The 18,386-nt window shown below is 43.6% G+C and overlaps 1 protein-coding gene across 3 annotated transcripts in view; it reads left to right on the top strand.

Moving 5' to 3' along the window:
- Nucleotides 1-6,263, top strand: part of LOC119185371 (uncharacterized) — a 120,369-nt gene extending 114,106 nt beyond the window's left edge. For all 3 annotated transcript variants that reach the window (XM_075877555.1, XM_075877554.1, XM_075877556.1), the window contains 2 exons: nucleotides 3,629-3,754; nucleotides 4,693-6,263. In XM_075877555.1, coding sequence (XP_075733670.1) covers nucleotides 3,629-3,754; nucleotides 4,693-6,081 — 1,515 coding nt within the window. In that variant the 3' untranslated portion in view covers nucleotides 6,082-6,263. The remainder of the gene's footprint in view (nucleotides 1-3,628; nucleotides 3,755-4,692) is intronic.
- Nucleotides 6,264-18,386: the final 12,123 nt, after the last annotated feature.

The raw sequence follows: 18,386 nt of genomic DNA, 5'->3' as shown, positions 1-18,386 counted from the left end.
GCTTCCATGGTTTCGCAAAGAGCGGGAGGAGAGCCGTGGACTCATTCATATGCAGGTGGCGTATATAGACGTAGAAAGTGCTTAACAGCGCAAACGACAGGAGGGGATAGAAGAGACGAGAACAGAGCGCTGGTCTCGTCACTTCTATCCCCTCCTGTCGTTTGCGCTGTTAAGCACTTTCTTCGTCTACCATGCAGCACCAACCAGCCCAATCAAGCGCCCTGTTAAAGTGTATAGACGTGCACAGGCAAAGCCAATCGGACCGTGGCAAACCGCAGACCACTGCAGCCACTGAAAAACGTAGATATTGCGTCAGATACCGCGAGATTTGTAATTCCTTTAAGTTAACTCTCACTGCGCTGCATCAGCTTTTGCCTTTTCCGCCTCACAAATTCTGTATGAACTGTCAATTTGGAGATGCTTCGAGTCTTGATATATGTCTGATTGTAAGAGATTGAGGTAAGAAAAGAGTGGTGATATATAAGAAATACAATTGAATATTTGCAGGAAGGAAAAAAATAGATATCTGATTGATGGTTTTATAAGCACCTAAAGATATACTATATGTATGCGTTGAAAGAGAGCTGTATAATACACAGTGTCTCTCTTCGATATTTTTTCTTTCTTAACTCAGCATCAGTTTGCAAAAGACATTGGTGGTGAGTGCGGTCGAGCATTAAAAGTTTTGGATACTAATAAGCAGCAAGTTCATACCAATGAACGTGCCGTGCTCTCATTGTAGCGTTTTCATTGACACCCTAGACAGCCTGACGGTCACTTCGGTCACTGGAGCGGCCACGTTTTCTAAAGAAGTGAGCTGCTATTCTTACTTCGCATAAATGTGTAACAGTTCAATTCGTTACTATCACACTCCTTGCTTCGTCATTACGGCGAAATAGTGACTTTTGTTTTTTAACCCAGTGCGTGACGTTTGCGGCAGGAACTTGACATCTGAAAGGTTGATTCAGCACATGGTGACAAAACCCTCTTTTATCAATGCGCAATAAAAATTCAATTACCTCTGTAACGCGCGTATATTTTCGTGTTGCATACCGATTCCCATGACAGGGGAATCAGCCATGATTTTTCAACGAATGATTGCTGTTATATTTTTTCATATTTATAAAGTATACACTTTTTTGCATATATTCAGGCTTGTGTGCATTATAATTTGCCCCGTTAGCTAATATTCTGAACGCTGTTTTTAGAGCGCGCAATTATTATTAATATTACTATTTTTATATAACTGTTATTCACTTGATATTATGAACTTAACCTTTTTTTTTCAAAATGTATAATTTGTGGTGTAAGGGGCGTACTACAATGTTTACACTTATTGTATTTGTATTAGCATTTTTTAAGGGGCCCCCAGGCACCTGCATAAACACGCCAATACAAACGATGTAAACAAAAAAATTCGTTTGAAGAAACAAAATTAAGGTGATTATAACGTTTAACTATCCCTCGTTGCTTCCTTTCAAAATGGTCGTTAGATGTCTGTGATTTGCGTAAACAGTCTTTGTCATGCACACAGCACCAGCTTGTTACGCGATGGCAACAAATGACGCGAAAATGATCCATTGCGTAATGACCTCTTATGAACGACCACGTAAAAAAATAGAAGAATAAATTGTTTTAGATACGGCATATCGTTTGCCATTGGTCCATCGGCATTTTAAATTTTCTGTGTGCCACAAAATCGCCTGCTAGTTACATGGCGTCATGAAGCCGGATAGCATCTCCTTTTAAATGAAATTCAAGTAGGCTAGCTGCCAATCACATAAGCAGCGGCTGCTTATAGCAGCTGGCGAGATAGATTATGAGCATAATAAAATATTTCCACTTGCAGCATAACGGTGTTTAATAGTTTGTGCACGGATACATTTCTGTGCGCTCATACTTGCTGAGAGAAAGAGGAATAGAGAGAAATAAGCAGCGCCGCACGTGTGCGTTTGCTTACTGCCCGAGATGTATTTTGAGGTGTAAAAGACAACAAAAGTTGAGTGAAAACCAACTAGCCCGACTCTGAACTAAGCCTATATAGTGCTAAAAACCACGGTCCTTCACCTTCTCCCTGGTCCGGTGGGGTCAAGTTTTGGGGCAAGCTTTAAAGCTGAGCTTCCTACTGAGATCAAGTACACTGCTATATTCATGACCACTTTACAAGCTACCGCTATGGCTTCAAATTACCGTAAGCAAGGCTGATGAGGTTTATGAGAGTCTAAAGCGGAAACAATTTTCGGCGTTTCAGTACGGAAAAACTTGAACATCAAAAACGATTCGTCACACTCATCGGCTCGCAACAGCTTCGACAGAACAGCGGTAATGACATGTCTTTTTCGAAGAAAATCATTTTCTAGAGGAAGAAAATGGTTTGACTGGTCTTTAAAAAGTTTGCTCGTTCCCACTCGTAACTGCATCAACAAGTCACAGCAGAAGAAAAGCTTGAACAAGTGGTGGTGTAATAACGTAGGGGCCCTGTTCAGTGCTTGCCTCCTCTGCAATACTACAGCACAAGACGCGAAAGCGTCGCATAGGCGACCCGCTCCACAAAGAGCCTACAAGAAAAAATCATTACAGCGGTGACGTTGGCAAAATTTTACTATGCTGTAGCATAGCCTCGTAACACTGTCATTCTCCCGTAAGAACATAACTGAGTGATTACTGTTGTGATGAGAAACATTGCCTTTCTTGTTAGTTTCCCCATCGTGCAGCTAAGAGTGACTACTGCCGAAAGTGTGAGGGGGGGGGGGAGGGGGCTCAGCCCTTAACTTTCCTCAGTAGAGCGCCCTTGCCCCCCCCCCCCCCTCAGGCTGATACGCCTATGTATAAAAGGCTCTGAAAGGCCGCTCTTCTAGCTCTCGCTGTGACTGTGCTGCGCCTTCCACGCAGGCCTGGCGTTTTTCTTCCTGCTACGCCTGTTTCTGCCCCTATCAGTTTTCATTACTTTTATCTTTATTCACAACGCTGCATAGCAAGCTGGTACGTATGCACTGGCCAATATACTTGCATTTCCCTCTCTTTCCCTTCCTCCTTCTTCAAGAAGACTCCAACAATGCGCGATAGGAAGTGACCTATCCACTAAATAGTGTCTGACGTGATCTTTGCATTAGGCGTGCTTCAAACTAAAACGCTTTCCTTGACTTTTGATTGATTTGTGGGGTTTAACTCCCAAAACCACCATATGAATATGAGAGACACCATAGTGGAGGGCTCCGGAAATTTCGACCACCTGGGGTTCTTTAACGTGCACCCTTCCTTGACTTTTTCCTCATTGCTTTGATCCTGAGCATGAAGTGTTAGAAGGTTTGGCCTAATTTTGAACAGCTTCACAAGCGTAGAGCTAGTAAAACGGAACTTATAACGCATTGAGCATAACCTCACACCTCTTTTCCTCTCTGCCGACGACATCGAGGTCGAGCTATATAACACCAGAGCGTTAATACGGATGCGTTGGCAAGCTCAGGCACACTAAATAAGCATACACGCACGCTCATGTGCTGAGGCGTTGGGCAATGTTCGATGCACCAAAAGCAAGCTGCGTGCGTCGCACAGACGTGGAAAGTAAAAGCGGATGCGAGTGCTTCGCACGGCTGTTTAATAATCCTATCGTACGTCTTAACTGCAGCTCCTATTGGTAGGCCTGGTAATAGGCGTGGGACCTGCTGCAGAACCGCTTCCTGCTGGCGCTACACGAGTGGATGGCAAGGACGGCGCAAGACGCGCTCCTGGTCATTTGAGAAGCATCTCATGGGTATGAAGTGTTAAACCTGCCGGTGTCATGTATAATCCCACATTGATAGAAAGAAAATCCCTGACCCGCTATTGAAATTTGCCATTATTACAGAGTATCCCGAATAATTTGGCAAAGAAAAGCGCCTGACCTTTAGAATGTACTGTTTGTTTGTTCCATACATCCAGGTTTCTATATGCTGGGTACTGACACATAAATAACCGTCGATTATAGTGCATTAGATGAGGCAGACTTTTTAAGAGTACGAAGAGAAAAAATATACTTGTTTTGCTGCAAATAGGCAGTTATCTATCAATGCATGAGTATAGCTATCCTAACTGGATTTTAATGCACTTCTACACTTTTCTCTTGCTGCTTTTATTTTCCTAAAGTTTAAAGACACAAAGTGTAACGCATCGTATGGTATATGTTGTTGAATTAGTATTGAATAATGAGATCATTTTTAAACTATAAAGAGATGAGCGTTTTGTGATGAAATAAAAATCAAAGTTTCAATTATCTTAGAGAATTCTTGTTTAACTTGACCCACCATTTCCAATGCTTTCCAACATGTGTATTTTCCTATTAATTGCGCTTGAAAGAAGCATTACTATAAGGATGTTGTTTAATGATTGACACCGGGAAGAGCCTCTGCGTGACCTGTTTAAAAAGTAACGAACGCTACATTATATTACAAGAGTAATATGCACTTTGGTGACGATAGCAGTAGTTGCAGCATGGAAGTAAATATGGAGGGAGGGGGGGTGCTTTGCAACTAAATGCCAGTGTCCCCCGGTTTCTCAAGTACGCAACATACAATCCAATACTTAACAGAGCTACTTTGGTTTTGTTCAGTACCGTTAACAAGGTACACTGTTTGTTTTCCCTTACCACTCTTCTGTGGCACTTTTTATTGCGTTCTACCTGTTTATTACATTTTCTTCATTTCGTGGTTCTAGGCGAACACAAGACATGTCAGCGTCGATATAACAGCCGCGCCACCGAAGCTCCTGATCCCGAGCTCTGCCGTGCTACAAGCATCAGGGAGCACGCCTCTCGATACAGGGCCTAATTACCACCCTGTAGATTTTCTGCCTTTTTCAACTGGAACACCAACGCACGAATCACTCGTGCTCATACCGAGCCCCGTATATGGACCTTTCGCCACACCTTTCCACGTGCCTTTATCTTACCACCCTATGCCACCATTTTCTCTGTCTGTGCCCTATGTGATACAAAGGCACCCGGTCCTTGGCTTTGACAACGCCAGATACCAGTTTGAGATATACCACAGTCCAACATCCTTCGTACCATTGCTATATCTTCCTCCACTTCCACCACCTCCTCCCGGTTACCCGCCTCTGCCTCCCCTACCTGGTCGCCCCGGGACGCTTCCGTCGCCCTCTCCGTCTCCGAAGCCGCCAAGTCTTCCGAAGCCTGAGCTGCCACCTACTCGGAAGCCTCAGTTTCCTCCTAAGGTGCCTTCACCTCCCCGGCAGCCACCAAAGTCGCCGTTACCGACGCCTTCTCCTCCCGTCACACCAGCGACCCCAAAGCGACCCGTGCCGCCCCCGAGAAAGCAGCCGCGACCACCGACAGTCAGACCACCGCCGCAACCATTGCCGGTTCCCAAACCACTGCCAGTGCCGAAGCCAGTGCCTAGGCCTCCTTCCTTACCGAAACCTCCGACTCTGCCGAAGCCAGTGCCTAGGCCTCCTTCCGTGCCGAAACCGCCAACCCCACCCAAGCCTGAGAGAAAGCCGGAGCCCCCCGAAAGAGTGCCTGGTCCTCCTTCCGTGCCAAAACCCCCAACTCTACCCAAGCCTGAGAGAAAGCCGGAAGCCCCCGAAACAGTGCCTAGGCCTCCTTCCGTGCCGAAACCTCCAACTTTGCCCAAGCCCGAGAGAAAGCCAGAGCCCCCCGAAAAAGTGCCTAGGCCTCCTTCCGTACCCAAACCTCCAACTCTGCCCAAGCCTGAGAGAAAGCCGGAGCCCCCCGAAACAGTGCCTAGGCCTCCTTCCGCGCCGAAACCTCCAACTTTGCCCAAGCCTGAGAAAAAGCCGGAACCCCCCGAAACGGGACCAGTTCCCTTGCCAGAGGACGAGGACGAAACCGAGATAGCCGACCCACAATCGGATCCACCTGTGCTCTACGGAGATAATGCTCCTGGACGGGAAGAATTTACGAGTTACTACGAACCCGATGTACTTTCAGCCCATGTTGCTGCGGAAAAAGTCGCCGATGCCGTCAGTACTACAGCAAGTGATTTTATCGGTCTTAGTGGTACACTCCAGTCGAAGACGCAACCGGAGTCTTCTGCTTACAATAGCCACGCCGTGGAAGTATGAAGTCTGGCAATCTCATGCTGAACGTTTATTCGTGCAGTGAATCGATTCCTTTACTTCCCCCATGAGTCGCGTTATTTAACAATACATTCATTTGACGTCCATGCTAACAAAAATGATCTCGCTTCCTAATAACGATGTTCCACGTGCTACTATTACTTATTATAAACACATATTTATTTGTATTGTTGCGTTCGGCGAGCCACTCTTTGCCACGGCCGCCGGGACGGAAGAAAGGCGGCCGCCGCAATTTGTGGAGATTAGGAGCAGCGCGAAAGCGCTCGCTGTTTTTCATCTACTGAGCGGTGCATGGTTGCAATTACTCGACGGAGCACGGCTGTCGTTGGGGCCAGCGCGGAAAGGCGACACGTGGCGTTGCCTGCAAAGGCCGGTCGCAACAGCATTCACATGGTGCCCTCACTTTGTCTTTAACCGTGAGCGCCAGTATCGCTCGTTTGTACCACGCCTTTAGTACATTTTGCAATAACGAATGAGGTACAGTATTTATAATGAAAAGCAGTTATGATATTGCATTTTCATACTAGATGTTTTTGATGTTCCTTTCACTTAGCGCATGTTGAAATTTTACCGAGTGAGGAATATACATATTATATATCACTAGCATACTCTACGCGCACACCAAAATACATGCGCGGATTACTCAACGCAATTTTTTACCTGAAGAAATATTTTTTCACAGGCTTCTTTTAGCAAACTTCCGTAACCTAGTGTAAGGATAATGCGACACCTTGCACAAACTACGTAGGCCTCTCGTATTCACCGGTTCATGCAGGAACGTGTTTCCCACTGACCGAATTCAGTTTCCACTTTTCTCTTATCTATCGAATCAAGCTGCCTATTCCTGCGATGACGATGACACAAGGACATCAGAAGAAGTGACGAAAACTGACACGAATGAGAAATGATAGAAATGACGGCCAATGCAGGAGTAATGTGGAAATTACGAATGGCCTTTTGTGTACTCCATACCAACCGAGAGTTTCCATTGTCCGAGCGTCAGTGGCATCAAAACGGAAGAGTGACGCTGTATGTCTGTTGATCGGGTGGAATATATCACCACTGTAATTAAATCGCAGTACGATGTTACCGAGAGCCCCGCCGCTGTGGTCTAGTGGCTAAGGTACTCGGCTGCTGACCCGCAAGTCGCGGGATCAAATCCCGGCTGCGGCGGCTGCATTTCCGAGGGAGGCGGAAATGTTGTAGGCCCGTGTGCTCAGATTTGGGTGCACGTTAAAGAACCCCAGGTGGTCGAAATTTCCGAAGCCCTCCTCTGCGGCGTCTCTCACAATCATATGGTGGTTTTGGGACGTTAAACACCACATATCTACCAAATTATGTTATCGAGAGACTGATACGAGTCCTTTCGTACGGATGTGGGCACGTGCTGTTACGGCAAACAAAGAAAATGTGAATAAAGGTTTCTATAAAAGGCTGAATTCTATACAAGCTTATACTTCACTTTATACATAAGCTCATTAACCCGCCGTGGCGGTCTTGTGGTTGTGGTAACCGACTGCCGACCCGCAGGTCGCGAGATGCAGTTGCAGCCGCGGCGGCCGCATTATGTTCCCAGGATCAATGAAATTGGCAACCTGATGTTTGTGTCGTTGTTAAATGTGCTGTGGGCCACCGATGACACACGCTATGCATATATATATATATATATATATGTATATATATATATATATATATATATATATATATATATATATATATATATATATATATATATATATATATATATATATATATATATATATATATTCAAAATGAATGAATCAGTAAAAGCCAGGACAGCACTGTGGTGCCTTCAGCGACGCAGTGTGGGAGGTGCGAGCTGCATCCCAGCCACCATAACAGGAACAGAATATACGTGTATGTACTTCTGTTTCATGTCGAGTGCAACCCCACCGCAGCACACGACGACGTTATGTAGTTGAGAGGATTCCTACTCTATCGTGACGGCCGAGGAATGCAAAAAAAAAGATTATGTTTTACGTGTTCGTACACGTTATGGAATAGAAATTAATAGGAAGGCGCCCTCGGTATCAGATAAAACTGGTCTCTTAGATACACAAAAAATCTTATCAGTTAGTTTTGACAATATGCAGGAATTCACGTATTCGTAGGTGGATACGTCGGGTGATGTTTGTATCTGACTCGTTTTTCCTTCATGCAGGTGTGCTGTATACCTGAACCGCAATCACCCATTGAATAACAAAACTGCACCTTCTTGTTTGGAGACGTTTGTGAGGTGGTGAGGCGCACAAGGTCCTGGAACTCATCGAAAAAGCAAAAGAAATAATGTCCCACACGATACGATACCAGGAAAGTACGGTTGTCCCTGAGGAGACATGTCAAGTGTTTTCTACCGCGACCTTCACACATTTCGCTACGTATTCGCGGACACTTGGCTCGCAGACGGGCACAAACGAAGGCACGCGGGCCATAGGCGGTGACACGTTCCAAGGTGTCGTTCTGAGTGCGACGCGCGTAAACGATGCCGGTCCCTATCTCTCGCTATCGCCCAGCGCGGAACCGCAGTCGTCATTGTCGATCCGATTACGGCGTCTGGATAGCGTTTATTGAGGACAGGACCAGTGGGGACGGGAGTACTGGCACCGATAAGCGGCGACCGCATTATCAGCACAGCTGAGCATCGTACCACATCTACTTATCAAAGGCTCAAGTTCCTGCAGGGGTGTGTGCTCATGTCTGGCTCCTGACGCGTCAGCGGAGACCCTTTTCGCTTGGAAAAGGGCGGGACTAAGTCAGCTCGAGAGGGCAACTTGATAAAGATGCGTCAGAGATCTCAACTGCCTCGGTTCGCTTCTCGTGGTTATTGTGTCCTTGCCAGAAAATACACTTGATAGGTTCTCAGCGCTATCGATGTGATTCTCGCAGAGAAACAGACCGTGTTGATTTCTCACGCAGCTTCGCCAGTTCATAACTGAGTTAATGACATTCAATTCATTTTGTTAGTCACGGTGGGACAATATAACCCGTCAATAAATGAAAAAGGAAAACAAAAAGAGCCTCATCTTTTAGAACTGCTGCAGTTGCCCCGCCGTGGTGGTCTAGTGGCTAAGGTACTCGGCTGCTGACCCGCAGGTCGCGGGTTCAAATCCCGGCTGCGGCGGCTGCATTTCCGATGGAGGCGGAAATGTTGTAGGCCCGTCTGCTCAGATTTGGGTGCACGTTAAAGAACCCCAGGTGGTCGAAATTTCCGGAGCCCTCCACTACGGCGTCTCTCATAATCAAATAGTGGTTTTGGGACGTTAAACCCCACATATCTATCTAGAACTGCTGCAGTTATACGCTCAGACCATGCTTACTGGCTGAATCATCACTTTTACAAAGAAAAGTGCCTTGACCTTGATATTGGCATTAGCGAAGCGTATTCGTTAGTTTTGTCAAAACATGTGCAGATTCGCGTACGACTCGGCATCTTCGCGCACACATTTATTTATTATTTTTGTCGTGAGCGCCTGGCAAATATACCATATGTTTTATGTAATACTATAGCCATTCTTAAACGCGATTTTCTGAGTAAAAAAAAAATTCTTTCAAAGTGGACTAATGGGTGTGGTCGACGTCCATAAACTTTAGTATCATAAAGGCTGGTACTTATTGGCTATAAGATCCAACAATGAACATTGTAATTATTCATTGCATGGTACTAATTCAATTTTCTAAGTGCAGTAAACGAGTTCGCTAGGCGTATTTCATTCTGTTCAAATTTTCAAGCTGACACCAGTTTCGAGGTCATCATTCACAAAGTGCGACGAAATGGATGGGCGTTCCGGTTAATTTACTGCTTCAGCGTGTAAAACAGCGTTATGGTGCAAAAGTAACTGGGATGCCCATGTGTTTTTCTAAACAGATGACTGGAACACAACGTTGTTTTTATCGCAAGCCTAGTGGTGCACATGACGAGAAGCGCACCGTCTTTTAATTTTATTGTGAGTCGAACGGCTTTACTGCAATGCATTCGTTTTCGCTTATTCTGCACTCAACGTTTTACTTCTCGCTCTTTTTTTTATTTTTCTCGTTGTTTTGTCACACAAAAAAAACATCAAAAGATCGAAAGAACCTAAGGGAAAATAAGTTACTCCTTCTTATGGGGCGAGCATAGTGAATTTTGAACACATGCGGCATCATGACAGAGTTATCATACAGGTCACAATGGCCAAATAATAATAATAATAATAATAATAATAATAATAATAATAATAATAATAATAATAATAATAATAATAATAATAATAATAATAATAATAATAATAATAATAATCTAGCGCTTAAAATATTGAAAATTCGCCACTACACATTCAGAGTGAAAAATATAGTGAAGTCAAGGTGCTTAAAATGTCTGATACAGGACCGCGATGACCGTTTTCGTTTATTAATCTGATAGCCACGCAAACAATGCAGCGACACATCGTAATGACTTGGTTTCGCAGAAATCAGCCTTTTAACAACAGCATTTATTGACCCGCTGAAACTATATTTTGGGGGTTGGGCATGCTTGACATCGAATGAAAGAACTATTGGGCGTGACAGCGGAGGCTATTTTGATCAGGAGTAAAATTTTATTTTTTATTGCGAGATGGAACAGCGCACATTGTCACTTTTACCAATACATTGTCATGATAAGAATCAACTCCGGTCACATGCGCCTGTCTGTCAAAGCATTCGTGGTGACACGCTTGAAGAGCAAGCGAGGATGTTATGTGGTACGGCCTATAGTCATGCGCCCGTGGTCTAATGGGCGGAGCGTTGGAGAACTGCGTGAGTAATAGTGTTTAAACCCAACCATTGAAAAACGCAATCTTGTTTCTTATTTCGGAACTATAAGAGACGTTCGTTTCAACGCCTACGAATCAGCAACTTGCTTCTAAACGCACACACACACACACACGCGCGCGCGCGCATTGCACTTTCCAATAAAACTTGCTCCAGGGGTGGTTGCTATGACGTTAACTTGTTCGCTTTAAACACTCGTCTCTTATAAGGCACCAGCAGCCGGATTCGTGATTAATGTGGAAGTTATGAATGGCACTGTACTCGGATCTAAATCAAGGGCCGCCTTGATTCCGCCTGTTCTATGAGTGGTGATGCTTCCTGATCAGGCGTCTGGTCGTTGATAGGTGTTCTCATCTCGATAGGAGAGGCAAACCACCAGGTAGGTGCCTTTTGTCGCACCACAAAAAGTGGTTAAACAGTAGGACACTTGAGAGAGCTGTGGGAGACAGACCAGTGCTGCACTGACTATACCAGGTGGTGAAATAGGCATGAGCTCCTGAAAGGCATATAGGCTCCTGATCAAATGCATGGCCGATATGGAACCCCAACTTCTGGAAATGACAACTATCTGATGACAACTTGTTGCTGCAATACCCACGAGAACCACTTACCTGTTTAAAAATAATATCTCTGTGACGGCATTTCATGATAGCAGCCTGTATAAAACAGGAAATTAGGCCAAGGTACAATTTTTTTTTTGATACACAAACAGGTGGGTTCTCGGTGGTACCTGGTCAGGGTACAGCGTTTGTCCTGTGTCTTTTTCTTGTTTTGCTTGTACGGTAATTTGAACATTGTACATTGCAAATAGATATGCGCGTTGTAGTAATAGTGACAAAGGGCTTGCCGCATTCTAGTTTTTACCATTTTTGGCATTTGTTGTTGCAGCACGTTAAATACGACAATGAAGAAGAAGTGGTGGTGACAAGCTTCACTTAAGTGAAGCGTCGTATTCGATAGATTCGAAGCACACGTTGCTTTGAGTGACACGGAAATGATGAAGACTTAAAGCAAAAGAAAATTGTCAAAATTAAGATTGATTAAGATAGGCTTGCCCCATTATGATCGCAGAAGACTTGCGATACCTGGGCGTGACAACCTCTTGGCATACACCATGATGGAGCGGAGTTGAATGGGCCCGAAAACTTGGCCTTTAACGTCAGGACTATTTGCTTAGACATTAAAGAAAAGTTACTATTTAGCTTACGAACTTATTTTTTTGTTTCAATAGCACAATGTTGTATCTAACTTTCAGTTCCCAAAGCGATCATAGCGCGAAAGGCAAAGTAAATTCGCATATTTAGAGTTACAATGACCAAAGATCTTGAACGACACTGAATCACCTCGAGAAAAACTACATGTTTACTAGCCGAATAAATGCTTCGCATTTAAAACTAAGTGATTCACTTCTCAGGACATCTAAATGTTGCACGAGGAGCGAAACTCATTGTCGGACACTGAAACGTTACGACTTTTTCGAAAGAACCCGAAACAAGGTGATGCTCTATTCGAACATCTAAAAAAGAAAAGTACCTACCTGTGGCGCATAGTTCCCAGACTAGGCCTATGATCGTATAGCTCGTAATTAAAGAAAGGAAAAACAAAAGTAGAACAAGGCACAACACACCACACACAGTTTCGGGCTTAAGGAGTAGTACTGCGCCCTTAGAAGCTTCATACTATGTTTAAACACGACCTTTCGTATATAAGAAATCATTGAGCGCAGTCAGAGCAAAATTAAGTTGACATATCGTGCTCAGTAGTACAGTGCAGCAACCGCTGATGTACTCATAACATCACACAAATATGTGAACAGTGACAAAAAGGCACTTGAACCATATCAGTCACCCAAGTCATATATAGAAGGGAAGATGAAGTCATGTGAAATAAAGCATTGGCGCTTAAACAGAGCATACAAGAGCTAATGAGCGCTGGAATTGACGTGTCGAATATTCTTGATCAGTTAAAAATACGAATGAAAGCCCATGATTACTCACTTTATAGAATGTTTCTGATGAGCAAGACCATGAGATTACTAATCTCGATGTCAACCTTGTGCCATGACGTTGCTCTCCAACTGACACTGCATATATTTGTGTCCCGATATGTGCAAGGTTATAATGTAACTCAGCTTGCTCGATAGCGCAAAAAGACAGCTTAGAATATTTATTTTGTATCTTCTATGTCAGGTCATCGATTCAAATTTTTTGGTCGGTGTAGAATGCGATGGCAGGCCTTTTTTCTTAAAAAGTGACATTTCATTTTGAATTTTGATGCATGGAAAAGTCCAGAAACTTGTGTTTAAGAAGATATGCGTTTATGTTGGTTCGGAAAGAAAGATACAGATGTACGATCATCGACTTCATTGTGGAAGTTAGGATTGACTCAATGGACGCTCCTCAATCAGCGCATGCGAAAGAATTGAGAAAGGGGCACCGCTCATGTCGATTTGGTATAAAATAAAAACGTAACGACCAATTCTCTCGCCAGCAGTTAGCCCCTGAAGTATAAGCACACAGTATGTCGACCAGCTAAGAGACATGGCTTATTAAAAGGGCTCTATAAAACGATTAAAATAAAAAATGACATAGCTTTACAATTACGCATATGCTACGACATAAAGTTGCAGGTTTCTGCCGGCAACGGTGTGGTTTTGTAGCAAATGGAACGCGTGAGAAAATGGACTTCAATGAATAGATAGCGCGCTAACATGCTCCAGCGAAATCGGGAAATTCAAGTATGGCTGGTTATTTAGTTAAATTAGGGTTGCAATATGTGACTATGACGCTGTATGTAGTTTTGTGTATGCCAGTTCGCTTTTTCCGAGACTTCCATGCGGGGTAGGGACGAGACCGAAGACCCCTCATGGTGTTCTAAATGAAAACTTTTATGTATAGCGCATTACATAATTGACTGTATTCTCTACTTGGCGATTGCACTGCTGTCCGCAGAAAGCACAATGACTCGTTATACGGGACATGATGATAGTTAGTCATGCTTCCTTCGACACGGTCGCAAAATTCGGATTCTTTCGTATACCGCATCAGGAGGTTCTTGAGCATGCAAGTGATGCGGTATGCAAATATTCTGAATTTCGTGGCTTTGTCGGGAAGAAGCATGCCTAACTATCGTCATGCCACGCATAACCAGCCAATAATTGTGCTTTTTGCCATCTTTTTTTTCTCACTCTGAAGCCACTGAGACTGCTGAGGTCAGCTCACGCCAAACTAGTTTCCCCGCTTCGGGGGCAAGTCGTGTTTTGCGAGGGGCCCTATCAGTCACCCAGGACGCTGAGCCGAGTCGTCGTATGGCTTTGCATCGTAATGGGAATCGTCGGCTGACGCGCCCGGGGTCAACGCTTGCTCATCTATTACGTCAAAAACAAGTTTGTTCGCCTCTCCAAACCCGCTGATGCACCGCGGGTTTACAAAGACGCCTAACTCAGCGCATAATACTACCTGAACAGGAGTCGCCTACAGAAAGTGCAGTGCAGCATCGCTTTATGCTCCCTTCTCCTCTCTCAGCCGCACGTGCCACTTCTTTACACTTTCCGGCCGACGATTATGTCCATATAAAGAGCTCAGCTTGTACATAAGTGAGAACACGCGACTAAGTCATATATACTCCCCAATCTTTATCTTTTTTTATGGTTGTGCGATAACAGCATGAATGCACGCACGGTGAATTTTCAGTTTTTGGCGTTTATTGCACAAGATGCGTTTTTTTTTCGACTAAATGTACAGCCGTGGCCATGTCTGTGTAGACCATGCGAGCAGCCGGTTTTTGCTCTGCGGGGCGAAACCATAGAATAAGAGAGGACAGGTTCGCAGTGCTCCAAACGGTCGTTGCGAACTTTCGGAGCCTCAGAGATGGAAGACCACAGACAAGCATATCTCGAAGGCCATTTTGTAGTCACTAGGAATAATATACGGCCTCCGAGACCACTTCTACGTGCGTGCTCGTCTCTGAAAACATACTTTCATTTTTTTAAACGCGTCATTTGCATGCATCGATCAGCTTCAGGTAAGCTGCACCGCTAGAGCGGCACGTACACGATGCCAATGTGTGTCTATGCACATATTTATATTAAAACATGAGAATCATTGGAGGAGCGAAAAGTTTTATTTTTAAGTGATATTCACGGTATGCAAATGCCCACTTTGTTAATGTTTTATAAACACAGACACAAGGAGAGGTTCATTGCACTGTAAGGTGCAGAAATACAGCTGCCATATAATGATTACTAATTACACACAAGAAATAAACATATAGGCAACAATATAAGAAGAACCACAGAAGAGTAAAACTGCAATAAACGTACACAACTACAAATACAGTGAACAACGCGACACGGTAGTAGTTGCCTCTGCACTTGATTCCGGCGTGAACCGAAAAGATATAAAAAATGTCGGCTATATTTTCTTTATTACCTTCGCACTAATTTTCTCCTACACACTTTGCATGGCTCTTTTGCGAAAAAAGTCACAAACAGTTGCCGCAGCAACAACAAAGCATGTTTAGGTGTGATCCGAGCCATTAACGAGATTGGGGTGTTTACTCAAAGATTACGTTCTAGATTTAGGTAACAAACATATTTCTAGATTCACCACTTCTCTTATTGCACTCGTTCGAGCTTCAAGCAATTTGCAAACGGCACAGATAACGATACTGAGCATAGCTGCCCTTTTAACAAAATCTCACTTATGCAGTGAATCGGAATACATGTGGCGACACAAAGACAACCTCACAACGAGAGCGGCGACTTACTTTCTTGAGCTCCCCCCCCCCCCTCCCCCCAAAATTTCTTTCTTCTCGCAAAGGTGCTGCGAAGCATTTCAAACAGTTTTCTTTTGTGTGAAGCAATCAACAAAAACAGTACGCGAAGTGCAGAGCACAAAAAAGATCCCTGCGACAAACAGCACAATGCCAAAAATGTTAGGTTAAGGCTTCAATGACAAACTCAATACACACCTAATTAAGTATTTATGGTTTTCGTACCTAGCAGCAGCCAAGCTGAGAGGCAGACGAAACAAGCGAAGACCACGACGCACGCCGGGCACGTTATCTCATATCTTTTATGGTGTCTCCCGGCTTCTGTACGTACTTCTTCATAGCCCTAAATATTCATTAACACGGAGCGTGACAACGTCGCCATCGCGTTGAAGTAATGCAATTGTCTCGCATTCGATTCATGCCAAATCCTGCCCGACAATATCACACCATACAATCGCAGTCACAAAGACACGCGGACGTATAATGCACTAGAAAAGGTACTGTAGTACAGAACTAGGAAGCGTGTTTCCTTGAAAAAAGGGAGCGATGCGCTGCCATCCTACGGCTGGCGTAAAGCTGCGTAGCGCGGCCGCTTTTGGGCCATAGTGACCGCTCTTGATTTTTATGTTACTCTATGGCGAAACCTTGAGGAAGTATCGGCATCTGGCGTGGTCAGTCTGACAACTAGGCCGCGCATGCTCCTCATACACCACTTCAGAGTCCGCTCTAAAGACATGCTCTACACATACGTGGCCGCGGCTGTACACTGCCTTCTTTCAACTTCTTATAACCAATGGAATTTTTATTCCGAGATCAGGATGACCACTCGTTTTAAATGCGAAGCATTTCTTAGCTAACTTTAGCGAGATTCAGCGTGTCTATCTATCTATCTATCTATCTATCTATCTATCTATCTATCTATCTATCTATCTATCTATCTATCTATCTATCTATCTATCTATCTATCTATCTATCTATCTATCTATCTATCTATCTATCTATCTATCTATCTATCTATCTATCTATCTATCTATCTATCTATCTATCTATCTATTTATCTATCTATCTATCTATCTATCTATCTATCTATCTATCTATCTATCTATCTATCTATCTATCTAACTATCTATCTATCTATTTATCTATCTATCTATCTATCTATCTATCTATCTATCTATCTATCTATCTATCTATCTATCTATCTATTTAGCCCCCTATAACTTTTAGCTCTCCTAGCCGTTTGGATAATGGGATTTATACCATAATTGGTATGGCATAACATGACTGTATGTCGAGCATAACTGACTATTCATAACATGAAAATCATGATATGTATGTCATGAATGTCATGATCTACATGCCATGGTCTTGCAGCTCCTGTGGTGGTTTTGTTTACATGACACATCACTGAACTGCATTGTATGGTATGACATGACTGCATGGCAGCATAAGTAAGAGGCCCTCACGTGGAAATCATGACATGCGTGTCATGCCACGCTCATGATGCACTCGCGGCCTTTTCACCAGCTTCACATATACCAGATGTCGGGTTGCGTGACATGAGTGGATGACGAAGGCATATGACTGGTGCAAACATGATAATCATGATATGCATGTCATCTAAAAACATGACTACATACAACGCTCATGATGCACTCACGGCCGTTTCGCTAGCTTCACATATACCAAATTTGGCATCGCGTGACGTAAATAGACAAAGAAGGTAAATGACACGTTCAAACATGAGTGTCACGTAAAAATGACTACATGCTACGCTCATAGCACACTCCCGGCCATTTTGCCAGCTTCACATATATTAAATTTGGTATTACGTGACGCGAATGGACGATGAGCACAAATTCTAGGCGCAAGCATGATGATCATGACGTGAAAGTCATGCACAGCACAATTTACGCCCGCCTCGTAATGCTGTGTTGATTTTAATGTGACTTCAACCTTCCTCATTCGTGCTTCGGATGTCAACGATTCCCACTTTACGTGTGATCTACCCATTTTTTTTTGTTTCTAACGTTCCCTTTCTGAAAATGACTTGCACTATGTGGAACCGGTCTAATGGTTTACTCATAAACGCACTTTTACGGTTTACATGCACTTTTGGCAAAATCGTTCTGGCCCAGAGCTAAAGTTCCCTTTGAACGAACACGGTCAGCATGAGCTATATACGCTAGGTCGTGCACCAACGCAATTATTTTGTACGTTACGTACGCGTCACTACCAAAATCACCGGCGATGCATATTGCAGCCATATCATGATTGTGAACCAGGCAGTAAAAATGCAGTGCGTTTTTGCGTTATTGCGTGGCTCAAGTGCCCTTCGCCCGTGGAAAGGCTTACATTAGTCCAACAGGACGGCCTATCAGTAAGAAAACACAAGATGGCGCCTATCTGCGACTGACGAAGCAGACTTTACAAGTGTATTCTTGTTGAAGTTAGTTGAAGGCGCACCCTGTTTGGATTATTATTATTCCATGTTTGGATTATTATTATTATTATTATTATTATTATTATTATTATTATTATTATTATTATTATTATTATTATTATTATTATTATTATTATTATTATTATTATTATTATTATTATTATTATTATTATTATTATTATTATTATACCAAAGCAGGGAGCTTGGATGCTTCCCAAATCGTTAAGTTGGTTAACTGATGCGTCAGTGGCACGGGCGTAAGTAT

Source organism: Rhipicephalus microplus, chromosome X (genome assembly GCF_043290135.1).
Source record: "Rhipicephalus microplus isolate Deutch F79 chromosome X, USDA_Rmic, whole genome shotgun sequence".
In the NCBI taxonomy this organism is placed as follows: domain Eukaryota; kingdom Metazoa; phylum Arthropoda; class Arachnida; order Ixodida; family Ixodidae; genus Rhipicephalus; species Rhipicephalus microplus.
This window is presented reverse-complemented; position numbering and strand designations above follow the sequence as displayed.